This window comes from Grus americana, chromosome 2, assembly GCF_028858705.1.
Source record: "Grus americana isolate bGruAme1 chromosome 2, bGruAme1.mat, whole genome shotgun sequence".
In the NCBI taxonomy this organism is placed as follows: Eukaryota; Metazoa; Chordata; class Aves; order Gruiformes; family Gruidae; genus Grus; species Grus americana.
Genome location: NC_072853.1, coordinates 161,677,008 through 161,704,631, shown reverse-complemented (window position 1 = coordinate 161,704,631; position 27,624 = coordinate 161,677,008). Strand labels below are relative to the sequence as shown.

Here is a 27,624-nt window from a genome sequence, read left to right as displayed (position 1 = left end):
TTCCAGCGTGCCCTGCACCAGCAAGGTAGGGAGCACGAGGCCAACATCTCTACACGTAATCTACACAGCAACAGCGAGAGACCCAGCCACCTTCCGTGCTATCCAGCAGGAGATCATCCGCAGCTGTCAGCGCACAGTTAAAAGCACGGGCGGTACAGCCCCCTCGGATGCTGTCTGGGGATGCTTGCTCTTCCCAGCAAGTACAGAAGTTATGCAGCATCATACATTCTCCCCCGGCAGGTAAAGCCAAGGCATCCCACCTTATTCTGGCAAAAGGCATTGCTGAAATCCATCTCAATGCCACCATTTGTTTCATTCGTGCTTTCAACACAGCTCTGCACTTCAGCAAGATGTTTGCCCAGCTAAAAAAATGAGCATAACACTCATTTACAGGAAAAGTGTTGTGACAATTAACTGTGTAATGCTTGTAAGAGCCTCTGAAAATAGAAATCACTATAGTGTTGAATTACTAACCTTGATTATTACTGCTTATGCAGAACTTTGGGTTGGGGTTTACAAAGGCAAGAGAAGATTAATTATAACTTGTCCTAAAAGCAAAATAGGAGGAAGTGGAACACCCTGAATTTTGCTTTCATGAAAAAACACAGTCACCTAGAGCAGCCTGAAGATGCTGAGATGGCCAAGCTCATTAGCCAGCGTACAAGAGTGCTCAAGTGAGCGCTAAGCACACAGCCCACAAGAAAGGGATCAGTTGATTCCTCCTCTCAGCGGCTCACAGACCAGCACTAGTTTCACTGAGATATCAAATGCTGCTTCCCAGACTGGCCCAGTGACAAACCTTAACAGTACACACCTGAAAAAGCATCAGCTTGGGAAAGAACCTCTTCCCAAAACCACAACTGCGCGTTTTGTCATAAAGTTTGCTTTTCGTAATCTGCTACGCTCAGGAACTTAACATAGCAACAATAATTTAAATTCTGGGGTTAACAGAAAATATCAGTCTTCGATGCAAATTTTAAAGTTTTTTAAATATAAGCAGTGCACTCTTCTGTGCCCAGCGCAAACACTACATGACTGTACACTGCTGGGCTGTCAAGGAGCAGGAGAGGCAGCTGTGGCTGCAGGGAGATAGGTGCTTTATTAGCGCGTGCTCAGAACTGATACAGAAAATTCAACACAACTTCTATGTGAAATTACACCCCTTGTAATCCTGGAAATGTGTAAAACAGCATGTGAAACAGAGACAGCGCTGGTCTTGCTTTCAGAGAAGTTAAGCAACTATCTAGTTTCTTCGAAAGGCCTGTAGGATCCACAAATCTTTTTTTTCCTTTCCGAAATAATCAAATCACAGACTTAAATCTACCACAGACATCTTGCACTATGAACTCTCCAAAAGTATCGACATCCTTGTACTTGTCATTGCCCAAACAGATGAAAGAGCTACATAACAAGAAAAATTAACCCACTGCTAGCAATAGTTACAGTCAGTATTTTTTTACCTTGATCATATCTCCCTAAAGAAGGAAGCACTGCACTTTAGAAGACCTCAATACAAAGATGATCGGAGTTGAGCAGTTTAGGTACCTCTGCAAGTGAAACTGTGGTTCCTGTGCTGATACTGAAACCCTTTTGCCAGCTGTAATAGCAGAGCAAGCTAATTTCTTCAGAGGATGGGGGGCTGTTAGCTTAGACCTCTTTGGCTGAACACACTGTATGTGCTAATCAGAATTAATATGCTTGATTCAGCCACTATTTCTTTATTTGGATCTAAATGTTCACAAAATCAGCAGGGATTTTTTTTTTTTTTTTTAAATCTTGCTGCAGATGGAAATTTCCATACTACAGTTCTGCAATGATTGTAAACAGGAGACTGGTTTCAACATCATATCTTAACCCTTTCTGTAAAGAACAGTGGCTGAATAATCTGTAGGGAAGGGAGATCAGGGCAATCCAACAAGGGCTCTGTGCAAGAAGGAGGAACTGAAACTGAGAGCTACATTTCTGCTCAGCCCCCAATTTTTAAACTGTAATTAAGACAAAGAAAGAGGTGAAAGAAAAAAGAGAAAAGAAACAATAGGTCACTTACTTTGCAGAACTTAACACTTTATAGTTAAAATCTGCATCTGCTCCTTTGTCCAATATTGCATATTACCTTGCACATGACAAAGTAAATTATAGGAAACAAACTTACACAAATTCTACAGGATTCCTTCCAACTCCCTCATCTCCTAGTTCAAGAGGTATATACACTTTTAATACTGGATGACTTCATTTTTGAACTATGGCATCCAAATTTTAACATCTTTAGTCTTTTTGTCATTAACCTGAAGAGTGAACAAGGACAGAGTATGCATCCTAAAATATAATCTTTCTCATTCACATTACCAGGCTGCTGCATGGGAGAAGCAGCAGACGACGCTGTGGGCTTCCTCCATCCATGCGCCATATCCCTTCAATTTGCTGTATGCGCTGGAGATGCAGCGGCTCTGCCTCTGTCATACCTTTAATCGAGCACGTTTTCCAGAAATGTGTGTACGCAGCAAAAGGAGTCAGGGATTTCTGAGTTTCCAACTCTTGTCCTGTGCACAGCAGTTGATTTTTAAGCTATTTCAGGATTTGCCTCAATCTTCCGACATCAATGGAGGGATTAAATGTTTCAAGGGTGTATTTATATAATCCGTGCCTCAGTTATCTGAGGGATAGATTGTCCCTGCCACGCCTCTCCATGGCAGTAGCTAGGCAGGTTTGCTTTGTTTTCCCTCCAAGGAAGAATACAGTAAAATAGCTATAAAATAACAAGTTTTAAAACCCCAATATCTAAAGATCTAACAAATTCCATAGTGATTTGGGGTTAAACCCCGAATTCTAGGTCTTCCTTAAGGCTTAAGTTATAAATCAAATGCAAAACTGTCAAAATCTTGCGTCACATCTAGCAAACACAGACACATATTTCAAGTTCCGAAAGAACATTTCAAACCCTTGAAATACAACCAATCTGGTTAACAAACGCACATTCTCCAAGCAGAGATCATCTGGTTCATGACTTCTGTACTTTGTACCGAGAAGTGATCCAGCCTTGTGTAAATTTTGCAGTCTCCATTGGAGAGGACTTCCCCCCAAAGTCTCACTTGAACGTTCCCACCTTTCATAAGATTTACGAGACTTGTTTACTGTCTGTTGTTTACCACGCTATTCTCACAAAATCCTTTTGCTATGCTGTTACAGCAGTCTGAACACAACCAAAACCCAGATCCAAACATTTAAGCCTCCACCTACTTCTAGCACATTTTTGCCACCAAGGGACTATCATTTAGTCCCTATAGTTCTACATCCACTAAAGCGTACGTCTCAGCTGCATTGCAACACTAACCGTGCAAAGCCGATCAACCATCGATCACGCTCGTGATTTGAAATCTGTGAAGTATCATACCACCAATAAAACCAGGTATTACCGTGTCCTTCCAAAATAAGATGAATCTTCTCCCTCGCAGAGGGGGGGTTCCTTTTATTTTTTGCTTAAACCTAACCAGAGGGAGCTGGAAAGCTTGGCCCCTTGTGAGTACCAGTCCCTTGAATTCCTTGTCTGAGTTTGCAGCCTATGCGTAGTTTTTGATTAATATTTATTTGACCATTTTGACTTCCTTTTGAGTTCTGCATATCTTACTGGGCCTGGTTTCACTAAATTGGCAGTGATCCCTGTAAGTTAAATTTTGTATTTTTATACACATTAACATGGATACTTTTTGAGACTGTGGTTTTATTTAAAAAAAAAAAAGTGCCTCACACAAAAATGGCTACTTTCATACACATGTGAGCAGGGGCTATGGTTTGCTGCTGAATTATTGCATAGATTTGAACACACTGCTCCAAGAAAAGATCTGTAATTGTTTAGCGGTTGGGCTGCTGGCAGAATTCCCTGCCTGGGGCTGTTTTTATAAATAGGCCTGAGGACAAACAAACAGGCTACTAATAACAAGTCAACTGTTCTGTTTTGAAGCAACCCTGCTTTGTGTTGTCCAGCACACGAGAAGCTCAGATGGCAAATATAGCAAAACTCGTGGCAAGAAGTAAGGGGTGGATCATGCCAGGAATCAGTGGCACTTCTATTTCTCTAAAATGTTAACATTTCAGTTCACTAAAATAAGCTTAATTTGGGGGAAATACCAAAATACACAAGCCTGTGTATGGCTGTGCTGTTTCAGATCTCTGTTTCCACTATTACTAGGTAAAAAGTTAAGAATCCAGGTAAAGGGCTTATTAATAGACATCAGCAACTCCAGAAAGCCTGGTGAATGCTGAAAGCAAGCTGGTCTTGCTTCTTTCACCATGTCCCACTCATACCTACATCAACGATCTGGACAATACCCAGAACATCCTGTTCGACTCTTATGAAGTTCTCAGATTTGTCAGGAACACTAAGGTATCTCACCACAACTCTTACTCTTTCCGTAGGTAATCTGTTGGGTACGTAACCAAGAGCAAAGGTCAGATTTTCTGCCATCTCTATTTCAGTCTGTTCCCCTGATCTCATTATTGTTTTTTCTTGCTTTCAATGTTTTGTGAAGATGATTTAGGCTTCCCAGCTAAACACTCAAACCCATCTGTGGTCCTTCAGTACCTTTCCTCGAAAAAGGCAGTCTTTCTTGGCTATCTTTCTCTGGTATTTCATACACTTCTTTCTCTTTTGGGAAATAACTACAACATCAGTAGGAGACATTTTCACCTTTGGCCTTGGAAGCTTATTTGTTAACAATCAATGGAAGCCAGGGGACTTTATACGGGAACAACCCATCCTGATGCAGTAACTCTTCCAAGCAGTGCAGCTATAGTAAATTATTTTGGAGGAAGGTAAGGAAAATTAGGCCCCTTACCCCTTTAAATTTCTCTTCTGTTGCTTATGAATCTTATCTCTTATGAATCTTATCTGTTACTTGGAGGATGATCTTCACCAGCCTCAACTGGCCCTGGGTTCCTTGATACAGACATCATAACTTTGCTGCCTGCTGCCCATTTTCTTTGCTAAGCTTCCTCTTGGAGGGGCTTATTTTTTCTTTCCATAATTTCATTGGTTTTCCTTTGTTTTGTCTTTTGTATCCTCCTTGGAGACCATACTTTGTCCCCACAACCCTCCTCAGAGACTTAGCAGCTCTCATCTCTTTCTTTATGTCATTCAGCATTAGCAGCTTAGTCTGTGAGAAAACAAATCCTCTTTTTTGCTGATAAGAAGAGCCACTTACGCTCTTCCTTCCCCTTTCTTTTCACCTCTCTTTGGAGGAAAGATCTGGACAGTTCTAACACCACTTCATGTGATGACACAGGCAAGAACATGAAGCCTAGTGGACCATACACTATTGCTACCGAGGTGAGCACTTTTCTGATAATATCCAGAAACGATGGAGTCAGCACGGATTAAGGAAACAACAAAGCACTCAGCATTTATGGCACCACACTGACGCATTTCAGGGTACGTGGTGCAGCCCCAGGGGAAGCAGCAGTAACATTGCTAGCATAGATGAAAAGACTCTAGGTAACAGTATAAAAATGACATTTGCCCAGAAGAAAACCCTCTCTGGTAGAACTACGTTGGTCCTAATAGCAGCAGAGCAGAAAGAGGAGCTGGTAGGAATAATGGCCGAGAGAGCAGTGGCTAGTTTCTCTCCAGAAACAGTTCCCTTGGCACGGCAAATGCCATGCAGCCCTCCCAGAGAGTGCCCTCATAAATCAGCTTCACTGCTACGAGATTCATTTGTACTCGGTTGAACTTCAAACGGTCCTCAGTGTGCAACATAAAACTATCACAGCTTTCGGCAAAGCATAACTTCTCAGACCTCCACAGGACGGTGGTGGGGTGAACAGACACTGGCATGGACACCCAGCATCCTCTCAAGGGGCTCTAGATTGGCAGGTGAGCAAAAGGCAATGCCAGGCCAAGGGCTGCGCAGTACCTGCTCTCTGGATAAATGGACTACTACAGGGCTGTTAATCCAGCAACTTTTCCAAAAGTGCTAAATCTATAGAAAAAGAAAAGATAAAAAATCCTTACTAAAGCATAAGCATTACCAGATAAATTACTTAAACATTTCACTGCATTAGTTTACATACATGCAAACAGCTTTGTTCTTGAAATCTTGCTGCTTCTCAGCAGGTATCTAACAGCAGAAGAAAACCTTCAGAGCACCTACTTACACAAGAAGGGGGGAAAACAACGTTCATTTTCAGCTTTAACAAAACCAGTTGTTTCTGCAAGTTTCTGCCGTCCTGCTGTACCACAGCTGCTCCAGCCCCACCGTCAGCTTCAGCCAATTGTAAGTCATCAGTTTTCAGCACACAACGCAGCCGAAAGCCAATTCGGCTGGTAGCACTGCTGGAAACGAATCATTATTTGCCCAGATCTTGTATTAACCTTTTATTTCCCTTGAATATCACCACTGAAAAAGGACTGCTCATACCCTGCAAAGAGACCAGAGAAAACAGATAGAAAAAAAGAAGAAAAAAGGACATAAAAAAGGGAAGGAGGGAATAAGAGAAGTTTATAAAATGTAGCAGAAAGAAAAAGGAAACAAAGCTTTAAAAATTATTTCAGGCATTATCAGCCTCTCAAGCCAGCTGGAGAATACCCTGAAACAGAATCTGAGTAACTTCTACTTCAAATCTACTTCAGCTTCTCTCAAGAACTATAAACCCATCAAGAAAAGAAGTGTGAAAAGCAGGTCACCCCAAACAGAGGGAGCCCAACCTCCAAGTAGAAGCAGGTTTAGCTCCAAAGGTCATGTTGTTTTAGCCAAACCACCAAACATCTACCCCATCCGCTTGCCCTAATCGCTCTCTCTACTGTAAATTTAAAGCTCTAGACAGCTACTACTGCTCCAAGGATGACAAAAGTAGCCCTAACTAAACTCTTTTAATTCTGTCTTAACAATTTGGTCAGGTAATTAGGTTGTCTTCCTGCATGAAACGGATCTATTTTCACTCATACTTCTGCAACAAGAGGTCTATAGGCTATACAACCTATAGCAAATGCTACACAAATACTTAGCAAACATAACCCCTGTTTTAGTGGGTTATAATTCAACAAACTTTGACAGATGCCCCCCTCAGAGGTACATTTTTTTCAAGTAAGTTTTAGCTAAAATCAGGATTAAAAAAGGCAAAAATTAGAAAAATAAATTATTTGCCCAATTTTTTAAAAAATACAATATTGAATCAAAAAGATCTATCACTGACACTGAGACCATGAAATCTGGTAGGGTCTCATGGAGCAACACAGGTCTGTCTTGTGCCATCTCTGTGAGACTCTGCTCAACTCTGGCCTAGTGATAAGCCAGAGAGCAGTGGGAGAGATCTCAATTTCTTAGGAAATTCTTCCAAGATTTAGTTTGTACATAGCAAACCCTCTGAAACCCCCTGTACATCCTCTTGCTGTTTCTCTTTGCCACACTGGGCCACTCAAGTGCCAGCTATCAACACTGAGAATAAGGAGGAGTCTCTTGTTCTTTCTCTTGTTGACATCCTGGGCAGCATGGAGGACAAGGAATTTTAAGTCTCTAGTGCAAAGAGAAGCAATAATCTTTCCATGAAACACTTTACTGAAATCCAGGTAAACAACCTCGATATGTTTAAGCTAAGCCAGACGCCTTGGTGATGATACCAAGCTATTGGTCTCACTCCCTAACAGAAGCACCAGAATATCTCACAGGAACGACTGGATAACATCGATGAGTGGAAGAACAGAAATCAGGTTAATTTAATCAATTTAATGAATTTAGTTTAATTCCCTAAATTACATATTTATGGACTATAATTTTGTCTAAAACTTGAGCGTTCAACAGCTGGATAGAGACAAACCAAAGCATACCTGTCTCAAAAGGTTAACTAGGAGCTATCATTGTAATGCCACTACGGATAAAGCACGTGTGATTAGAGCATGCACCAGGAAGTCTCCAGAGCAGATAGAAAGCTTTAATACCATATATATATATATTAGCACAGGGAAAACTCGTCTGGAATAATGTGTACAGTTCTGGTCATCTGCTCATTAATTCAGCTGGGAACAGGTGCACCAAAAGACTATTTTGACGATGAGAGGAACACAGAGTCTCTCTTGTGGGACGTGACTAAAAGAGCTTGGTTCACTTAGTTTCGCAGTTGACAGCTGAGAGCGCTTGCGCTCCTTCTCCAAAGTTACATAAGGTGGATAAACACCAATGAGGGAGAAGAGAGATAAAGGACGCTTTGTGGGTGCAATTAGAAAATGGAAACTGATTGTGAATAAATTTAGGTTGGAAATTAGGAAAGGAAAAGAGTGAAATTCTGGAGGAAAGCTCTAATGAGAACAAGAAACATCACTACTTTTCAGACTGGTGAAGTTTATTACAAGGAAGATATAATGAGGGTGCTTGCAGGATTTTCCTACAGAAGCAGGAAATGGAAACAAATGGCTGGTTAAAGAAGGCTCCTCCTTGCTTTACGCATCTTCTACAGCAACAAGGGAAAAGAATAATAATTATTCCCAGCATTTTTTTCTAGGCTCAAGAAGTTCTGCTCCTGTTGTGGAGACCCAACAGCTGACAGATCTGCAGAACAGAAACAGTTCCGATGTCTAATGACTGGAAGATCAGGAAGGGCTATGGACATCTGGAAAGGAGTCATTCTATGTATAGTGTGAGGGTCAACATAAAAATATATGATTATTCAGAAAGGTTAATTCTGAACTGTTTTCCAGCTTTGGAAAAAGACTGGTACACAACACGTGGCTGCATGTCAGAGAGTGACCCTTTCAGTGTTCAGAGTATGCCAGCCACATTCTTTTGCTAAACCTGCATCAAAACATACAAAACTTGTCATAAGAAGTCCTTGCTCCCTAGCACCATGCTTCTGGTCTTTCTTGAAAACCTCACATCAAATGTGCTGCATGGAAATATGGGTGTATGCAGGCACACCCATATACATATATACATGACAAGCATGGGATACTACTCATAAAAACGGATCATCAGCTTATACAAGAGTCTCAAATGCCCCAAGATTTAACAAAGAGCTGTATAATGACTCCAAAGGGGAATCAAGATGATCCGATCTACGCAAGCTAACCAACAAGCAGAAATTATCTCTGTAATCTACTGAATACCCTGGAAAAGCAAACAAGCAAGCAAACACTATTTCTGTGAATCTGAAAGAAATGTCTTTTTAATAGATTTAAAAGAGAAGCTCAGAAAGAGGAAGGAAAAGCTTTAAAAGTGAAATTACAAGTAAAACAGGACAGAGAAAGAAAAGAAGAAAAAAACCCAACTTCCTGAAAATGGATGGGAAGGGGAACATAGCATTATACAGCACTGGTATTTCAAGCATTTGACCAGCCACCACCATGGTCCCTACTTTCACCTGTCTCAGCCACCTGGAAGACTACTTTTATCACATCTAGAAAGAACAGACCCTCGTTGGGAGAATGCTGAACTGATTTGTCACCGTCTTTCCAGGTTCAAACCACAGTTCCCACGGTGAGGGCGTCCTTCACAGCATACGCTCTTCCTCAGCTCTCCCCAGGGCTTAGGGAACAGCCAGCTCTCCAGAGGCATCAGCTGCTGTAACTTTGGGAGTCTGGTGACCTGTCTTTTAAAATAGTGGGAGTAACTTCCGTTGCTCCCTCAGCAGTGCTTTTATGGAGCCAAGAGCATGCCAAAACACTGCTTGCCCTTGCTTACAGCTCGACTAACAAAAGAGCAGCTGTACTCAGTTTAAGGCAAGGCTATACTTTCCCACCCTGTATTTAACACTGGCTTATTTCCATTCAGCCCTAACAACAATGAATGGCAGAGAAAGGATGTTTTATGGGGAGCCACGGGCTCACGGTGCTGTCTGATTCTTCCTCAACTGGGTCGAATTGACTTCATCCACAACCGAAGACAGCAAATCTACTGACACGGGAGTCTGGCAACAGACCTCATCACAGGTGAACTCCTGAGGTCAAAGGGAGCCTCATTACAGTGGATCTTATATATGACAAGCTCCATATCAAGTCAGTGCAGAATCAGCAGTAGAGTTGGCCAAGACATCTGCCAGCGCTGAATTACCTGGAACAGTCTGGCTTTAAGCACGATGGTTTTTTTTAACTTACGTATAAGACTAGGGAGCTGTTGAGCTCCACTTTCCGGCTTGCTATAGACTTGGGTGAATTACTTGTTCTATTTTTTGCTTTCCAAGCTTTAAATCAGAAATAATGATACTTCCAGGGCAACACGGGTATTATTAACTCAACCATTTCTCCTAAACATTTTGAAATTTGCAGAAGGAAGGAGATGGAGGAGGGCAGTGCATTAGGGTTATTATGTTATGTTGGCTCTCTCACCAGGCTTTCTTTTGAGGAGAGTTCTAAAACATTTGTTGGATCAAATACCCCATCAATAAAAACCTGGATATCCTCCAAGAGTCCACTTCTTTGGCAAGTTCAAATAAAGCAGGTCTCCCAATGTTGAAGGTGTAAGTGAAAACTTGAGTGCACAGATGGTTGATATTAGAGAGTACACTTGTCTGATAAGAGCTATGATCTACAGAGGATAAACGGAATAGCATATAGATAACAAGATGAGACTGGGGAACATCTGGATCTTGCATGTACCCGAGAATCGACAGTCCGATGATTGATGTTATTTTACATTTCAGAGTAATTAGGGCATTGATATTACTTGCTTCACCATGAACCCCTCCAAACCAGGGCCAATGCAGGCAGGCAAAGTGCTACAGAGGCACTTGAGTTTACGTGGAATGAACAAAAACATGTTTTTCTCTAGACACAAACCGCTTGCATCCGTTCAAGATCTCACAACACTTTCCTTTAGAAAATGGATTTTGACTCCAAACTCTGTTCCACACATTGTGTTTTTTGGCAAAGTCCTCCCTATCAGATATTCCAGATGAAGTAATTTTCTTGAATTCCTGCATAAATTTTCCTAGCACTGCTAAGCACCAGTGAAACACCTAGTGATCTCTGTCCCAGATCTATCTATATGTCAGTCATATATGGCAAAACATAACTTCTAAAGCACTTCAGAGCTTTTCATATGAGATGGTTTGTATCAGTTCCAGAGATTACGCCACATACTCTGTACCCGGCCAAGTAACTAACTGCCAGAAGGTCAGTGGAGCGAGCGTTTGGTTTGGGCTACATGCTCCCTTCAAGATCAAGAACAAAACCATCAGGGTGTAGGGTCAAGACTGTCATGTTTCACACTTCAAGGATATCCTCTTCCTCTACAGCCCTGACACGTGGAAGAAGTAGTACAGCTGGATCCAAGATAAAGCAAGCTTGTGGTTAGGAGGTTGCTCACAGTCTGGCTAGACTTGGCTTTAGCCACCAAATCGACTGTGTATTTTTGGACTGGTGAGGAAATGAGGCATTCATGACCTGATTCAGAAACTAAAGCTTTGGACAAAGTTTTAGATGAATCTGTTAATGAATTACCAGCAATAGCTGAGTTTATGTTTGACTGAATTTCTATGGTCAGCTTAATGAATACATATACTTGGAAAAGACTTAACGTTGAAGTTATACATAAAATAAAAAATATGTTGCACCAGTCACAGTTGCTTTACATGTAATTTCCCAACAATAAAAAGTCAAGAGAAAGAAAATGTTAAGGCTTGCCAGAACATATCATTAAATTTCCTTCCCAAAGTTAAAACCTCCTGGGCAGCCCAACCAATGTGCCAGACCAAGAACTCTAGCTCCAGCCGTCGGAGGTGAGTCCTGTCCTTCCACTGGTATCACGGATCCTTTTCTGAGCACTCCTGTAAAATGACACACAGACTCATGGGCAGCAGTGCTGAAAAGCCTAAGTAACAGAATATCCTAGAAAGGAAAATACAAACTTCTTAAGGCCTATTTTTAATTAATTACCAGATGGAAATGAACCTTTCTTGGAACTTCTGGAAGCTTCTCAGAAAAGTCAAGCTTTCCTCGGAACTGACCTTGTGTGCAAATTGGGACAGATAAAAGAAGGTTTTTTCCTATTAAATAGATCGTGATAAATTCTGACACGATGCTCAGAGAAGAAAACAACATTAACTAAATCACCATGATGATTCCAACAAAAAAAATCTAGCCAAGTATACGTACTACACATAAAAACCATATATTATGCAAACATACATAAAACAGTTTGAATTTACAGATCCTTAGACTGTGCACAAAGGCATATTTTATTTAAATGACTGTTATAAATCCATATAAAGTACAGGACTTAGTCTTATAACTGTCTCTTGATCTCATATAGTTACCAGGCCTCTATTTAAACAAAATACGGTCTGTCAGAATTCTGTTTGGCCTTTTTTGTGTTTTGTCTCTACAAGGGGGATGTGAAAGAGAAAGGCTAAACATATTTATTCTGGTCTGGGCACCTTGCCAATACTCACAGAGATATTTTAGGTTTTCTGGCTCACAGTGACTTCAACCTCTTACCTGCCTCCCAGTTTAGACCCCTGGAAGAAACCACAGCTACAGAATTACAGTCGTAACACAATCAGAATAGCAGAGAGGGTGAATCGTAGCATTAGCCATATAATACCTCCCTACCCTGGTTTCACTCTCCCATCTCCATCACAGATCTCTTATATCAGGCTTTTTGCACAGCCCCGTTAAATGTGGTAAGATTTGTGGTAAGCAGCTCTGTAAAAGTTGTCTGCAAGGAGAGAAAGCTCTCAGCAGAACATCCAGAAGAAACTTAGATGTTTGTCAAATTGAATGATTGCAAAATTGAAAAAAAAAAATACCAATACTTTGGTATCCATTGATGGAGTATTTACCAGTACACCATACTTTGTTCATTTATACTTTATACACTCACAAACTTTAGGTGGTTCCTTCTCCCATTGCTCTAAGCTGCAGAGAGTCATAACAAAATCTTAACATTTTCATCTTGTGCAGAAATAGTGCCACCAGCTCCAACCCCACTGATGACAGCGGTTTCAGTGATGACAGGGAAAATATTCCCGCTAAGGCAAGTAACACCAGAATCACACCCAGCATATCTAGTGGTGAGCAGCTCATACAACTGGAAATCTTCCAGCACGTTCAGCCGCTCCCCGTTCTGTGCTGAACAGGTCACTTAAGCCAAAAAAATATTCTTTAAATCCCCCAAAATGCTAATTGTGGGTATCCTCCATGAAACAGCAGGAGCCCTGTGGTTCCCATTAGCATTAAGTATCCCACCCTTGCGCAGCCAAAGTCATCAAAATTTATGAAAAACCTGATAATCATCTCTGACGTTTACCCATGTCTCAGGGATGTAAAGAAAACTAAAAATCCATTCCATAAAGACCCAAGATGGAACTCTGAGATTGATTTCTGTGGTCTTTGTATTTTGCGATTGTGGTGGGTTTTAGAAACTGTATCTAGAGATAGCAGTTAGTGCTTTTGGCTGGGGGGATACTGCTAAGGGAATATTATTTGCATGGAGGGTACAGCTTTTGGAAATCACAGGATTACAAAAATAGGAACACATAATAAAGAGAAATCTGATGTGAAAAAATGAAAGACTGGGAAGAAGACTGAGAAACTACAATATTTTGGCAACATGCTCAAAATCAGTCTTAGTCAGCAAAGATGTTTAGGAGATCACTGTGAAATGAAGTTCCCAGCCCAGTGCCAGGAAGTCGGATTTCCACACTGCAATGATAAATATCTTCAGCGGTAATTGCTGGAAGGCCGATCCTGCCTGTCAAAATAGAAGCGCCACAATGGACTGCTGTGGGGAATTTTATATTATGAACTTGATTTGCGCTCTGAGCCACAATCAGTCTTCAGGGCTGTCCTCATGATAACTTTCACAGCACTGGATTTACATAATTTTAACTAAAAAGGGATAAATCTAACTCCTTGGACAAACCATCCTATCCTTCTGCTTTCTCACTTTTCTGCAATGCTATCAGCAATCATATTTCTATCGGTAAATAGTTTTCCATCTTCCTTAACTCTATTATTATTTTCCATTTAAAACATACTCTGGCATAATCAGACTGCTTTTCAAGATCAGTCAGCCCTGGTAGGAACAAGTATCTGTCTTGGAGAAAAAGCAATTGCATTGGCATAATCAAGTTACTAATGATAGGTCCATTATATAATCAACAAATTGGTGTTTCTGCTGGCTATTCCCTTTCCTCTTGCCTCCATAATAGTTCTCGGTTCAGTTAGATGTTTGTGATTCATTTAGTAAATGGATAAAGTAAGCATTTGGATTTTTACCAATTGTGTTGCATCGTGCTGATTACTAATTGCAGCTGTTGCATTTCACTGCAAAAATATTTCCTTTTCAGCGTAAGTATGATGATCTTTTGGCCACAGATGAACATGCAAGTGCCCTGTGTATCACTTGTGTCTTCTGTTCCCTTGATGTAAAGAGCGTTTTAATCTCCAGGGGATGATGAATCCCAGCATGGGCTGGTAGCTTCCCTGTGTAGCTAAAGTTCCACTGTGTAATAAAGTATAAATCTACTCATTTTACTTTATGAATCTCACTAACTTTACTAACTTCATTTTCAATTGCTCATAATTTCATATAGCTCCCATCCTATAGGATAAATGTTCCATTTTCAGGCTCATGCTACCAAATGGTCATCCCTTCATCACTATCTTTACCTGTTGGGTTTTTTTAAGAGTTTAAGAGAAATACAGTATAGATATTTCAGTCCAGCAGTTCTGGAGAGGAAATTCTGGTTTACATTATGAATAAAAGAAACTCAAATATGTAATTTTATTCTATTTTATTTATTCTATATAATTGATCTGCAAAGCATTTCAGTCTGCTTTGGGTTAGAGGACACAGTATGGAAGAATCACTTAGATATTTAATTCCACTTCAGCAGAATATATTTTGAAATGCCTCTAGCATGTTACATTAATCATTAATTCATTTAAATTTCCCATTCCCAACATTTAGGCAATACCAAATAACTAGAACCAAAAATTAACATATAATTTCAAGCTAGCTCAGCAGTAAATTCCCACTACCTGTTAAAATTCATGGTTGCTCAAGTCCATATCCCTAAATAGCCAAGAAAGCCTCTAGAGGTAAATTAATAAAAAAAGAAACCTTCTTAAATTATCTGGCAGGGGCAGACTAAAGCAGAGGATTCCTGTTGTGGGAGTTCTCCTGTGCAACATGTACATTCCCAATGAGCAAGCCCAGGCATATTTGTTTTTACACAGTCATTTCCACACCAAGACACATTTCCATTCCCCCCTCCCTCCTTCTGCTTTTGTATTCCATCGTCCACATCAACAATTAGTGGAAGTGCCTGGCTGTGCCTGTTCACATTGTTCCCAGAGTTTTCTCTCCCCCAGTGAGCTCTGAAGACCATGCATTATTTGACATGACATGTCTTGGAGGCCTTCTACAGGAACAGCCGTATGCAGGGAAGCAGAGACAAGAGAGAAGAAAGTTAGTCCTGGTTTCCAATTATCTGGGACAGTAGGACTCAAATTAATATGCCTTAATCTCTTAGCACAATACCCCAGGTGATTGGACTTTAAATTACCTAGTCTTGTAAACCAAAAAAACCCAAAGCCCACCAGAAATAAAAACAGCCTAAAGGTCAAGATACAAAGTCAGCTCGTTGTTCTATTTGTTTTGTGACATTAAAACACAGGATGTGAAATTGAAAATAATCTTAGTACAACTAGAAACTAAATCCAGATGTTTTAACATCAGGCAGAAGCATATTCATAATGTGTTTTTTTTTCTGAAATAATTAAATATCTATTGCATTTTCCATCACAGCTCATTTCTCTGCAACATGAGCAATTTGCCAGCTTGTACATACACACTGAATGTATTTGGTTTATAGCAAACAAACAGCTGCACACAGGGCAGCTTCCCTTCACACACACACAGGCTCTGCACTTGTGTCCTTACATGTTTTCTAAATTACTCTAGTCAAGTGCACAGAACATTCAAGACCATAAAACATAATCAAAGGTACCTATTGCTCTCTGGAAATGAACTCTTAGAAATATCTTCTCTGAAAATGGATGTTTCCTTAGACTGTACACTTAATATTTCCTCTCATTTTGTTGCTAAAGTCTAGAGAAATTAGATTTTACCGTTCCTCCAAGAGAAGGTGATCCCCAAACATATGTCCCCAGATGTTCAGCCTGTGTGTTCCAACTCTCATCCATGAAAGTCCATATACTGATCACTGCCATTGGTATCAGCAGCCTTTGCTTTTATGTGTGTGCCTCTTCCTCAGTTACTTCAACCCAAATACAGTCCAGACTAAAAGATTTTTTTACAACTGATATGTATAGAGAAATTTCAAAGACTAAGTTGGTTACCCCATCAGCTTCTCACAACCTGAGGAGCTCCCTTGTCCTCCCATCTCTTTCCAGCGACCTCAACAAGCAGCAGCCCACAAAGCAATATCGACACTGACTTGCAGAACTCCAAATACCTTTAAACCCATATATACCTCTGCTTCCTAAACATGCTGACAAAAAGTATATGCAGATTATGGCGGTGAAATATATTTTTCCTTTTAAAACATTTATATTTGAAAGTAAATTTGAAATTACTGTCCACAGTGAGTCTAAACACATTAAATGCCTACTGTAGTTCACAAAACTTTAAAAGTTTACACAGATAAAAAATATACAAATAAAAAATTCTCTCAAATTTTAAATTATTGCAGCTTTTTCTTAAATTACATTGAAAAACTGAAGGGAACAGAAAAGGAATTTCTTTCTGAAGTGTTTATCATATGTAATACTTGGTCACTCTCAGTCAAACAGAAAGTCGTACATAGACTTTATCATGTGTCACAACAGATTGCACTGCACTAAGTATCAGTATTAGTTTCAGTCTTTATCATCAAGAGAACAGCTGCTATTTATCTCTTCCCAAATTACTTCCTAGTATTACTTTCAATCTCTGTTCCATGAAAAACAAGCTTCTGACTTGGGGTTTTGGGGGGTTTTTTTCCATTGTAGCTATCAGGGGCAAGAGAATGTTATTGGGAGTGGAAAAGTAGGAAAATCAGCTTCTGTTTTGTAATACAGGAATAACAGCAGAGGGGGAAGAATGGCATCTTGAAAGCTTGGAAGACATAAAGCTCAATTTTCAAATGCATTTGAGGACTTCCTGATGCAAGTGGACTAGTAGGATCTTCAAATACTGCAAAGGGACCTAGTGTGCCTAAATTCTTTTGAAAATCCCATCTCTCTGAATTACTAGGCTTCTTAGCACCTTTTTTTTTTCCTCAAGGATTAATCTTGTGAATGGCATTTCAAGTAAACTTGAGTCATCTGTTGTTCTCAGATTTTTGGATCTCAGTTTATAGACAGATGGATATCAAAAGTCAACAAGTTACCAAGGCTTCCCAAGTTACCACTCACTTGTTTTATCTGACAATGTACTCCATGAAAATAAAACATGTTGGCTACCTAAGAAGGAATTGTAAGGCAACATGTTTTATTCAGCATTGCGGTGGGATAGGAGGATGCACATAGTCTGTTAATAAAGCCAACTGGTGAACAGCAGCTTGCTTTGCCTTGGCAACTATTGGTTGAGGTCCACCCGGAGAGCTGATGAATACTGGGTGAAAAACATCTTTGTCTTACTAAGTAATGGAGACTGGCCCACTACTGAACATGGTTAAGTAAGGCATGTTTCCTCTTTTACTGACTTCAGTGGTTTACAGCTGAAAATCAGAAGAGTTCATTTAACAGCAACTTTTGCATGCCAACTGATGATGCCTCCACAGGTCTGCCACAGTGAAAGGAGCCAGAACTCTAAGTACACAATACACAAAAAAGAATTGAAGTAATTGCAGTTTTTGAATTACTGGTATTACTTTATAAAGAAAAATGCTGGCATGTACTCTCCTGCCTCTGCATAGCTTAAAGCGCATACAGTCATTCTCAAAAACATAAGAAATATAAGGAAAATGTATAATTAATCGTCACCCAACTAAAAGAAGTCTATTAAATTAGTATTTACCTTTAACAGCAACTAGCTAAATAAAAGGGTGAAGAGAACAGCAGAATAACATCTTCTACCTCCCATTCATTTCAGGCTATAAATCTTATGTTTATGAATAATGTTGGCTCAACTTCTCATATGGCAGAAGCTCTCCATTTTCCCATTAAAATGTAGAGTTGATCTAGCATTAGTGGAAGGATTATCCCAGAAGAATAGTGTTGAGACCATGCTGGTATTCTCTCTCCTGCACTAGCTGGCATCAGTACTGGGGAATGCCCAGCTCCAGCAACTGGAAGGACAAGTCACTGGAGTGCAGGAATGGAGACAGGATGCCTACAAACTTTTTGGAGGGTGCTGTAGGTTGAACGTGGCTGGTAAAGTGCTGGTTTGGATGTCCCAAATCCCATCTGCTTGAGTTTATAGATGACTACATGCTAAATGGGTTTAAGCTGAAGGAGGGTCGATTTAGATTAGATGTTAGAAAGAAATTCTTTACTGTTAGAGTGGTGAGGCACTGGCACAGGTTGCCCAGAGAGGTTGTGGAGGCCCCATCCCTGGAAGTGTTTAAGACCAGGCTGGATGAGGCTTTGGGCAACGTGGTCTAGTGGAGGGTGTCCCTGCCCATGGCAGGGGGGTTGGAACTAGATGATCTTTAAGGTCCCTTCCAACCCAAACCATTCTGTGATTCTATGATTCTAAATGCCTGCAGATGCCTTGTTTCAAGAACTCTACAACTGATGTGCCACCAGCTATTCAGGAAAAAAAAAAAAGACTAATGTTTCACAACTTTCAGCAACCACATGAACCACATGGAGGGTGTGATAATTAGGTATACTCATTGCAGTACCACTTTTGATGCTGGAAGTTAATATAGTCTCCTCTAATTTATCTAATATCCTCAATCCTTGGTCTTCCTGATCAGATTGCCAAAAGAGCCCTAACTGTTATTTTAGGACACAGCACGACTGTCTGTAGACATTAGACTGGAATCCTTTCGCTTCACACATATTTTCAAAAAGCGAAAGGAAAAATACTTTCCATCACTGCTGACTTAGATCAAGTTTGTACATGGATCCTTATGGGACAAATACCATAAGAACAAGGTTGGGTTTATGGTTAAGATAAGTGAACTAGGTCTCAAGACTTCATGAGTCCAACTGTCACACTCCTGTACAACATGGGGCAAGTTGCTTAAACTCCAGCCATCTACCGGAATATCAGTACTGCAGGGGCAACATCGTTTCCTCTCACCGGCCTCCACTCTAGAACATCTATCAAGGCTTTAAATTCTTCAGCGAGTTTGTCTTTACTAACATATGTAGCCTTATGCATGCATAGACATCTAGCTCAACAGTATTCAGTATGGATGGAAAGAACATCCCATAAGATGTTTCATTGTGGCACACTGATACTTTAAAAGTTTATTCTCTGTGGACCTCAAGCTTCAGCCATTCAGCAATGCAAAGCTTACATCAAGGACTCTCCCCTGCCCAACCTCAGGCAATACACTGGGTAGAGATTCAGACAGCTAGGTGATGATTTAGTGCTCTGATCCCTGAACTGTCCTTCCTCATGCCTCTTGGTTTAGATCACACTTCCAACACAGAAGCCATGATTAGTACTCAGTAACAGCAAATCCTGCTCTAATTAATTTATGCAAAAGGAATGACAATGCATGATGAAAACCATGTTCCAGAAGATGCAATGCTCTGCTGAGAAGCTGGCAAACTCCCATACGTATTGTGATAACGCTGACTAAGCACCTTTTTTTATCTCTTCCTTACTGCCCCTTTCTTCCACAAGCCTTGTTGGGACTATTGTGCCTCCAGTTTCAACTCCCATCTCAGAACATGCTTTTCCCAGCAGTCTCTACACTACACAGCCATGTCCAATTTCACTCCCCAGATGGACAATATGCTTTTGGGACAAGATCCAGACAACGGTGCGGTTAAATTCAATGTGCCTGTGTAGTGGCTGAACAGTATTTAGTCTCAAGGTGCTTTCACTTGCCCAAATGCATTCCTTCAGAGCAATGAAGTTGTGCTGTGTCCATCCTAGGAGATACTCAAAATCCGATGGGACATAGTCCTGAGCAATCTGCTCCAGCTGACTGCAGTCAGCGGGAGGATTGGACTAGACAACCTCCAGAGGTCTCTTCCAACCTCAACTACTCCATGATTCTGTAAAAACACTTGTTAGCAGTTACACCTTTTAAAGACCACCAAAAGCAAGACAACACAGGCTTAGCAAACATATTAAATGCACAACTATTTAAAGGCATAGAGCAGTCCTGAATCCGTGGAAACTTGTCAGAGGTTATGGCTAGGTAGCAAAATTAGAGTAATTCAAATTTTACCCCTAATCTAGCTCACCAAGTATCGATTTCTCTAATTCCATGGAAAACATGTTCCCAAATTTTTCTAAAGGAATCAATAGGCACATAGCTTCCACAAACCAGACCTGAACTTCAGTCATTCATGAAAGACCACTAGTCAGCCTACAACTGAGCAGGAAAATCCTGTGTTTTGAAGTGCTGTAAGCCAGCACTCTGACCACTCAGATAGCTTTTCTTTCTTCAGCTTGCAGAAGCAGAATACTTTCTTATTTTCATTGTTTCAGCAGCATTACTGACATGAAAGGATGCCTGAAAATTGCATGCCTGTTGTGAATAAATTATGAAAAAGGCTTCATAATATGGCAGATAATACTTATAATGCACACGCTTCCTCCTAATGAAACTCCAGATCTATGAATGTGTTCTCCAGTAGCTTAAAAAAGGCATATAGCTCTATCACCCTGATTGCAAAAACAGATTAAGTCTTCAGCTTATGACATAGGTTCTGTTTTTGGAGCAGAAGGTCACAGGCACCCTTTGCAATAATGACCATAAGGTCTGAACAATCACGGTATGTGATATAAATGACAACCATGAAACACATACTGCAATGCATTTGCTATGCATCCCACTGAGTCATGCTTACATAATGTAATTTACTGTCATGCTAAATTATATGAAAATTGAAAGGACACTACATACCATTCTATGAATCCTCAATGTCAAAAACTGAAGTACCGTGTTATGGTTTGGTTCTCTACCATGTAAATAATGCTTTCATGCTTTAAAGATTTCATATGTAGTTATGTGCAAGCAACTTAACAGAGACAGTATTACAGAAGCAAACACTAAACTGAAGCATTATATTCCAATTTCTACAACTACCTAAAAATAAACACAAAAAATCATTCTGCGGCAGAAATTGTCATATACATCACTGTTTCAACTCACTGCTAGTACTAGGAATAGTTCGGTAGTAGCATAGCACTATATCACCAAACCACCAATAATATTTTATATTTATTGATGACATCTTATAGTCTTAAGTTCTCCTTTCCAGGAGAAAAACCATACTCCATTCAAGATACATTCAAGCTGCTTTTTCATCTTTGAAGACATGCATAACTCTCCCTGTTTGTTAGGCCATAACACTTTCTCCAGTATGTCTACAGTGCAAACAATATTAGAAAATTGAGACAGCAGTCCTCTGCAACCAGATCAGGCCCTGAAAGCAGGCTAATTGTCAAAGCCTGATGATCAGTCTAGGGTAACACAAAGGCCCCACAAAGGGGCTATTTCTATGCCAGACAGACATATTCTGTGACATCTCCTGTCTCCTACTGATGTCTTCCTTGATGCTTCATTTCGCTCATAACCAACTCTGCTCTTTCATTATTCCATGTATTCATATACATGGGATGCCTCTTGATATAAATTCAGCTCTTCTTCAAAGGGATGAGAATTACATGTGGTAATTCACTTAGTGCGTACGTCCATAATTTGGTCTACCAACAGCCATGCTGACACAGTTTTGGCTTCTTTCTACTCCCATTAGCCTTGCCAAGCCAGCACACAGGCACACCAACCCACCTCCCTGGCTGTCCATACATCATCAACAAAATGATTGGTGAATCCTGTCTTCAGGGTCAGATTCTGCTTCTGAGTAGCTCCCTCGAATGCAATGTGGTGCCCAGGTGAAATTGGGCAGAAGTTGAACCTTGCAGGTCTGTGAACAGGCACTGGAGCCTCCCATGTGGAGATCACTACTTTCCACGTCACTCCTGATCCCTCTAGAAGCATGACATTTTCTTCTGTTTCAGTAATTCCCAATACAAGCACTGTTTCAGCAACCTTCCCTGAGGCCAAAAGTCTCACCATCCACATTTCTGTGAGGTTTCTTCCACATTTATGACTTATTCCTCCAAGGAAATTCACATTCCTCTGAGCCCACAGCCCTCACAGGCTCACAGATATAAATAAAGGAGGCTGGATGAGACCACTTAGGAGTAGAATCTCCTACCAGAAAAAGTGATGTTTTAAAGAAGCAGTACTTTTTAAAGAAGCTGAAGAGCACTTTGTGTTACGCTTTAAAACCAAAAAGACGAAGAGCTTCCTTAATTACAGTGGCAGTTATTATGACTGCAAATATGAATCCTTTCTTTTTTCTTTCAGATAGATTCAAAGTGCAATCTCAACACTCCTGAGCAAATACCTCTTGCCCTTTGAGATCCTTAATATATCAGCCCTTCAGGGAGGAATCCAAATTTAAACTTCAAAGCCACACAGGCTCAGGACAACTCAGAGTCTGCCCTATGACAGCAAGGGGGAGGACGGTTGTACAGTTAATTTTAGGGAAACATTCCTCTCTCCTCTGTCTCCCTCTCACCCCACCTCCTTTTCCCAAGAAAACAAACATTTTTTTCATTCCTAGATCACGTTGGAAGCTGATTCCCTCATCTCCTTGAAATAATTGACCAGCTTATTCCTCATCTGCAGCTTCCTAAAATGAGCCCTAGACTGAAGTGCTGTTTTCATCAGCCCACCCAGCAATTACTGGGAGACAAGAATTACCCTGCAAAAACTGTGACAGAAAAAAATCATTTCACTGTAATTTATTAGGCATGCAGCCATTAATGACTTCACAAGTGTGGAAAGCAAGATGGAGGGGCAGAGCCCAAGCCAACACTAGCTGTCAGAACATCATTGTCATCTATCGGGTTAGAAATATTTAAGCCATCTGATGTTTCAGCCTGGCACCCCCACATAACAACAGGCCTGGAAACAGTGATAAATTTGCACATCGAGGAGTCTGTTCAAAATCATAGTGGTTGACAAAGAAATGGGAGAAAGTGTGCAGAGATGTTTGTTTGTGTGACATTGAAAATAAAGGATCATGATCTCTAAGAGCACCCTTCTAGTGCATCAACTCTGCTGTCAGGGCTGAAGTACCAGAGACAACAGCCACTTCACAGCACTGAAAGATGTTTTTCTATTCATTTGCAGATGTTATTTTTGTCCTTACTGAAAAAAAAAAAAAAAAACCCTCTTTGTTCTTTTGAATAAAAAGTCACCTTGTGATACATTTGGGAAAAATCCGAGGAAGTGCCAAGGTTCTGCAATTTTCACCTGCTGGGAGCAGCAGGTGCTTGGCACTTGCCACGGTGAAGCTCTTGAGACAGGTTCTGCCCTCGGTTGCACTAGTGTAAATACAACATAACTTTGCTGGCACTGACTGAATTATCCCAGATGAAATTCAAAGTAAGCAAGAGCAGAATCTCTCATTTTCTTTTGCAGTAACACCGGATTAAAATGGTAATGTTAACATGAGAACAGATCAATTTTGCAAGATGATAAAAGAACATACTGATCTCACTGCTGTGAGCTCCTATTCAGCAGACAATTGCGTCCCATCTTAGAATAGAGGTTTTAAAATGTTCAAAGCAATGCGCAAGCATTAACTTCTAATGGCTTAAAAAGGAATTTTATAACGCTAATGTCTTCATATTACAGATGTGATGCATCTAAAGAGCAAAGGTTTCTATTCAAATCTGTAGCAGCTTTCAAAGATATTTGGACCAGAAATTTCCATTTAGACATCTCTAATTTCAGGACTTCAGAACGTGCTGCTGGGAAAGATGGAGCTTGATATGACCTCTACTTTACAAAGGCTCCTGCAATTATATTATGGTACATCCAAATTATTAGTTTGTTAGTCAGTTGTGTGTTTGCAAAGAAAACAACAAACAAACAAAACAAAAAGTTGTTCAACTAGTCCAGCAATTTAGGAAATACTTCCCCGGCGTGCTAACAGAATACAGTGGCCTCCACTTTACTCTTGGCCACTGAACGACGAGTTGAGACCAGCTAGGAAACCCAACTGGCAGGAACTTAGTGGTCTACCACTATTCCCAGAAGCAAGGGTTGGGTACCACCCACTCGTGCTGAAGGAGACTGAGCACAGAAAGAAGGTGAAAATAGCGTTTCCAGACTTTCTGTATCATGTCCTGTTCTTGTTTGAGAAAGATGTACCTGAGAAATACCCTGGAGTGCTGCAAGACACAAAACCAGCTTTCTTAAATTGATCCATTTTTTCCTGCTGTCACGGGCAAACCCCAAAAATAAAAATATGTGGGAGCGGGAAGAAAAGCATACAACTTTATTTTCAGACATGTCTATTATTCCACAATCCTCTCACCTAATTGTAGTGTATTTTGCATTATTCGCCTCTTATTTTGCACAATATTTGTCATTACTTTTTCATTTCTATGTGACCAATAAATATGGTTTAGGATAGCCTGCATCACAACAGCACCTTTCTGTCCCGCTGCTTTCTCTTTCAGAATTGACTCCTCTCTCCCCTCCTACTCAGGCCTTGTTAGTCCTTCTCTTGTTCCTAATTTGAAGATCTCAATGAGCAAGAATTGCATGTCTCAGCAATAAACATGATCTCACAGTAAAACAAAGAAGAGGATGGACAAAATAAAAATTACTGTCTGGTGAAAGCTCCCTTGACAACTACATCTACACTGACAGGCGCCACTGAAATAATAGGAACGATGCTTCAAAACAACAGCCAAGAAAACGTTATGAAAGAGAAAAAAAAACAGTCTAAATGGATCTTTTCAAATGCAGATTCCACTGTCAAATGAGGAGAATGAGAAAAATGTTCTTTCTTATAGCACAGTCATATTTAAACTCTGCCAGAAAACAGAAAACCACCAAAAATGTGAGTACAACCTGAAAGATCTTGGGCCTAATAGGCCATTTCAGGAACGCTAGAATGATGCAGAGTGGAACAGAAGGATCATATTTTGGGGATGGAGAGGAGGGATGGGAGGTGTTATCTCATGACCAAATCCTGAATTGCTTCCAACTGGGTGAACAATAAAACTCGTGTCGACTTCAGTGCAGTATCAAGCATTTGCAGGCTTGTATTGGACTAACTCCCACTTCCTAGGTGACAAACTGCATAGCAATGAAGCCAAGAGATTAATGAACATGAAAAATTATGGCCCACTACTAATGATGTTCCATCCAAGACAGAACTAAGGCAACACTCATGAAGAAGGGATGTCCATGGGCTCAGGGAGGCAATTAGGAAAAAGCATTAGCCTTCCTCTGTCAATAATGCTTAAGTGCAAACAAGTTACTTAGGCACTTTTTCCGCCTGAGCTTCACCATCATAAAATGGAGAAAATTACTGTAAGTACTGGTGTGGTCAGAGTTATCTGGTGGTCGGAAGGTATTTCAAAAGCACCAGATGGATCCTGTAAAATCCTGCAGCAACCGCAGCATCTCCCAAACTTCCTATGGCTCTTCACCAGGCAGAAAACACAGCTTCTTGGAGCAGAGGTGGAGACCCAACTGCACAGAAGCTCCTGGCTAGGCTGAGTCAGAGGCGGGGGCTATGGAAAGAGATGGCAGAGACAATGCAGCAGGCAGGGTGGAATGGAATAAGGTGTACAGGGCGAGTGGAGCTTTGGTGTGTTACATTTTATTTTCTTGGGATTTTACACCCCTATTGTGAAGTACTACTGGTAACGTGGCAAAGACTATTGCCTAAAAACTCCAGTCACAAATGCATAGGCAACACCCATGTCAGCAGAAACAGACCCTTTTCTCCTAGTACTGAATGCACTCAGAACTCCAGAAGTTTGGCTTAGGCTCCTGGGCTTGCATTCCTCCCCAGAAAAAAATGAAATCTGCAGAAGAGCCATTTATTTCTCCTCCATTTTATTCCACACACTCAAGACACCTAATAAATTTGCTTTGACTTCTTATTCTTCCTTAAAACAAAGGAAAAACTTACAACCAGAAATATCTTTTTGCTCCCTGGTGGCCTGGCAGAGATACGTGTAGGACTGTTTCCCACTTTTATATAATGAGATTTTTTAAAAAAACACAAACAGATTGCACAGAAAAAGATACAAGGACTCTGCCATTTCTTGCCAGAAACACTGAAATCAAAAGCACATCATGCCTAAGAATAAAAAGCTAAATAATTACATAGATAACAAGAACATCCTAATAGTAAAGAAAAACAATAATCAAAGTTTTGAAAGGCACGTAAACTCTGAAGACAGAGCCAGCCAGCCAGCCTTTGAGTACTCACTGGGAACGGAGAGAAACTTTTGGGCTGAGGTTATTCTGTATCTATATACTATAGTTTCTTGTGTGTTTCTTTATAGTTTGAATATACAAAACAAAAGAGAGTCGGCGAGCAGACTGCAGGGCTCACTACTCTGCTCCACCATGGCAATACAACTGTCCCTGCTCTTCTGGCAATAAACAGACTGTTTGTGTCCAAATCTGAGCGAGCTCTGGGTTCCCCAGCCCTGGGAAATTCAGATATGGGTTAGTCTTGAGAGAGGGAAGACTCAGATTAAACACTCTGATTCAGCCACAAGGCACGGACAGTTCCCAGAGCCAAACCTGGGGATGTTGAAACCAGCATTTCGGGGTGAACAGACCTTTTGCTACACCGTACTGCGAGTCTGCATGTGAACTGGATGAGACATACTGAACCAAACCCACAGCCCAGGCAGGGGAGCAATGTTGCAGCCAGAGTTATCCTCGCTCCTCCGTGCCACGGCCGCTGCACCCTGAGCTCCCAGCGCTGCACGGGGGGGGCAAAGACCCGGGGAGCCCCCCGTGCTCCAACCCACCGCAGATGTAGAGGACTTGCCTGTTGCACGGGCTGCACCCCCCAGCCCGACATCCCCCAAACTCCAGACCTCAGCGGCAGGAAACACCTCTCCGCCTTTCGCTGCGCTACATGTCGGAGAAAAACATGCCCCAGCACCCAAGTCACGCCAGCTGCCGAAGGGGAGGAAGCGCAAGGCGCCACTTACGGGGATGTGCACTCGCAACATGAGTTTCTTCTGGCTGGAGCTTTTCCTTCTGCTGCTGCTGCTGCTGCTGGAGGCATCTTTCTTCTTGTCCATGGCAGTGCTTCCCATCCCTTCACCCAGGCGTGGTGCTGGGCGATGGCTCCGGAGAGGGAGACTTCTCTTCCACCTCTCCCCACCGTCCCGCCGGCCGCAGTTACTCCAGGCTCCTTATTTTCTTTTCTTTTCTTTTTTTCTTTTTTTTTTTTATGGCCTTAGGAAATGGGGGGGGGGGGGGGCCGGGGGGGAAGCAGAGGGAGGGGGGAGGATAGGAGAAGCAGAGGGAAGGGGAGGAGTTTCTCCAGCTCCGCTCTTTAATCCCAGTAGCGAGGTGTCAGGGGGAACCTTCTCAAGAGCGTGAGATGCCCTTACAAACGCTGCTCGTTTTCTCACTCTTCCGCCCTTTCAAAAATATCCGGAGCATCCAGGGGGGGTGAGAAAGTTTCCTTCCCCTCGCCCAGCCCGGCTGTATTCT

The 27,624-nt window shown here is 41.2% G+C and overlaps 1 protein-coding gene and 1 long non-coding RNA gene across 6 annotated transcripts in view; one reads left to right on the top strand and one right to left on the bottom strand.

Moving 5' to 3' along the window:
• The window catches only part of PRKAG2 (protein kinase AMP-activated non-catalytic subunit gamma 2), a 224,251-nt gene extending 196,883 nt beyond the window's left edge, over window positions 1-27,368 (bottom strand). Inside the window, exon 1 of one of the 4 annotated variants that reach the window (XM_054818179.1) lies at window positions 27,114-27,368. In XM_054818179.1, the coding sequence (XP_054674154.1) occupies window positions 27,114-27,221 (108 nt within the window). In that variant the 5' untranslated portion in view covers window positions 27,222-27,368. Of the gene's footprint in view, window positions 1-1,460; window positions 1,485-2,346; window positions 2,416-6,147; window positions 6,196-27,113 lie in introns of those variants that run through there. The other 3 variants (XM_054818182.1, XM_054818181.1, XM_054818183.1) reach the window with 3 other exon arrangements.
• Window positions 4,749-6,259, top strand: LOC129203541 (uncharacterized). 2 transcript variants are annotated; one of them, XR_008576070.1, is made up of 3 exons: window positions 4,749-4,809; window positions 5,236-5,323; window positions 6,107-6,259. It is a non-coding gene; the product is annotated as an uncharacterized LOC129203541 (long non-coding RNA). The 2 variants fall into 2 exon arrangements; XR_008576069.1 differs by having other exon boundaries at window positions 6,104-6,259.
• Window positions 27,369-27,624: the final 256 nt, after the last annotated feature.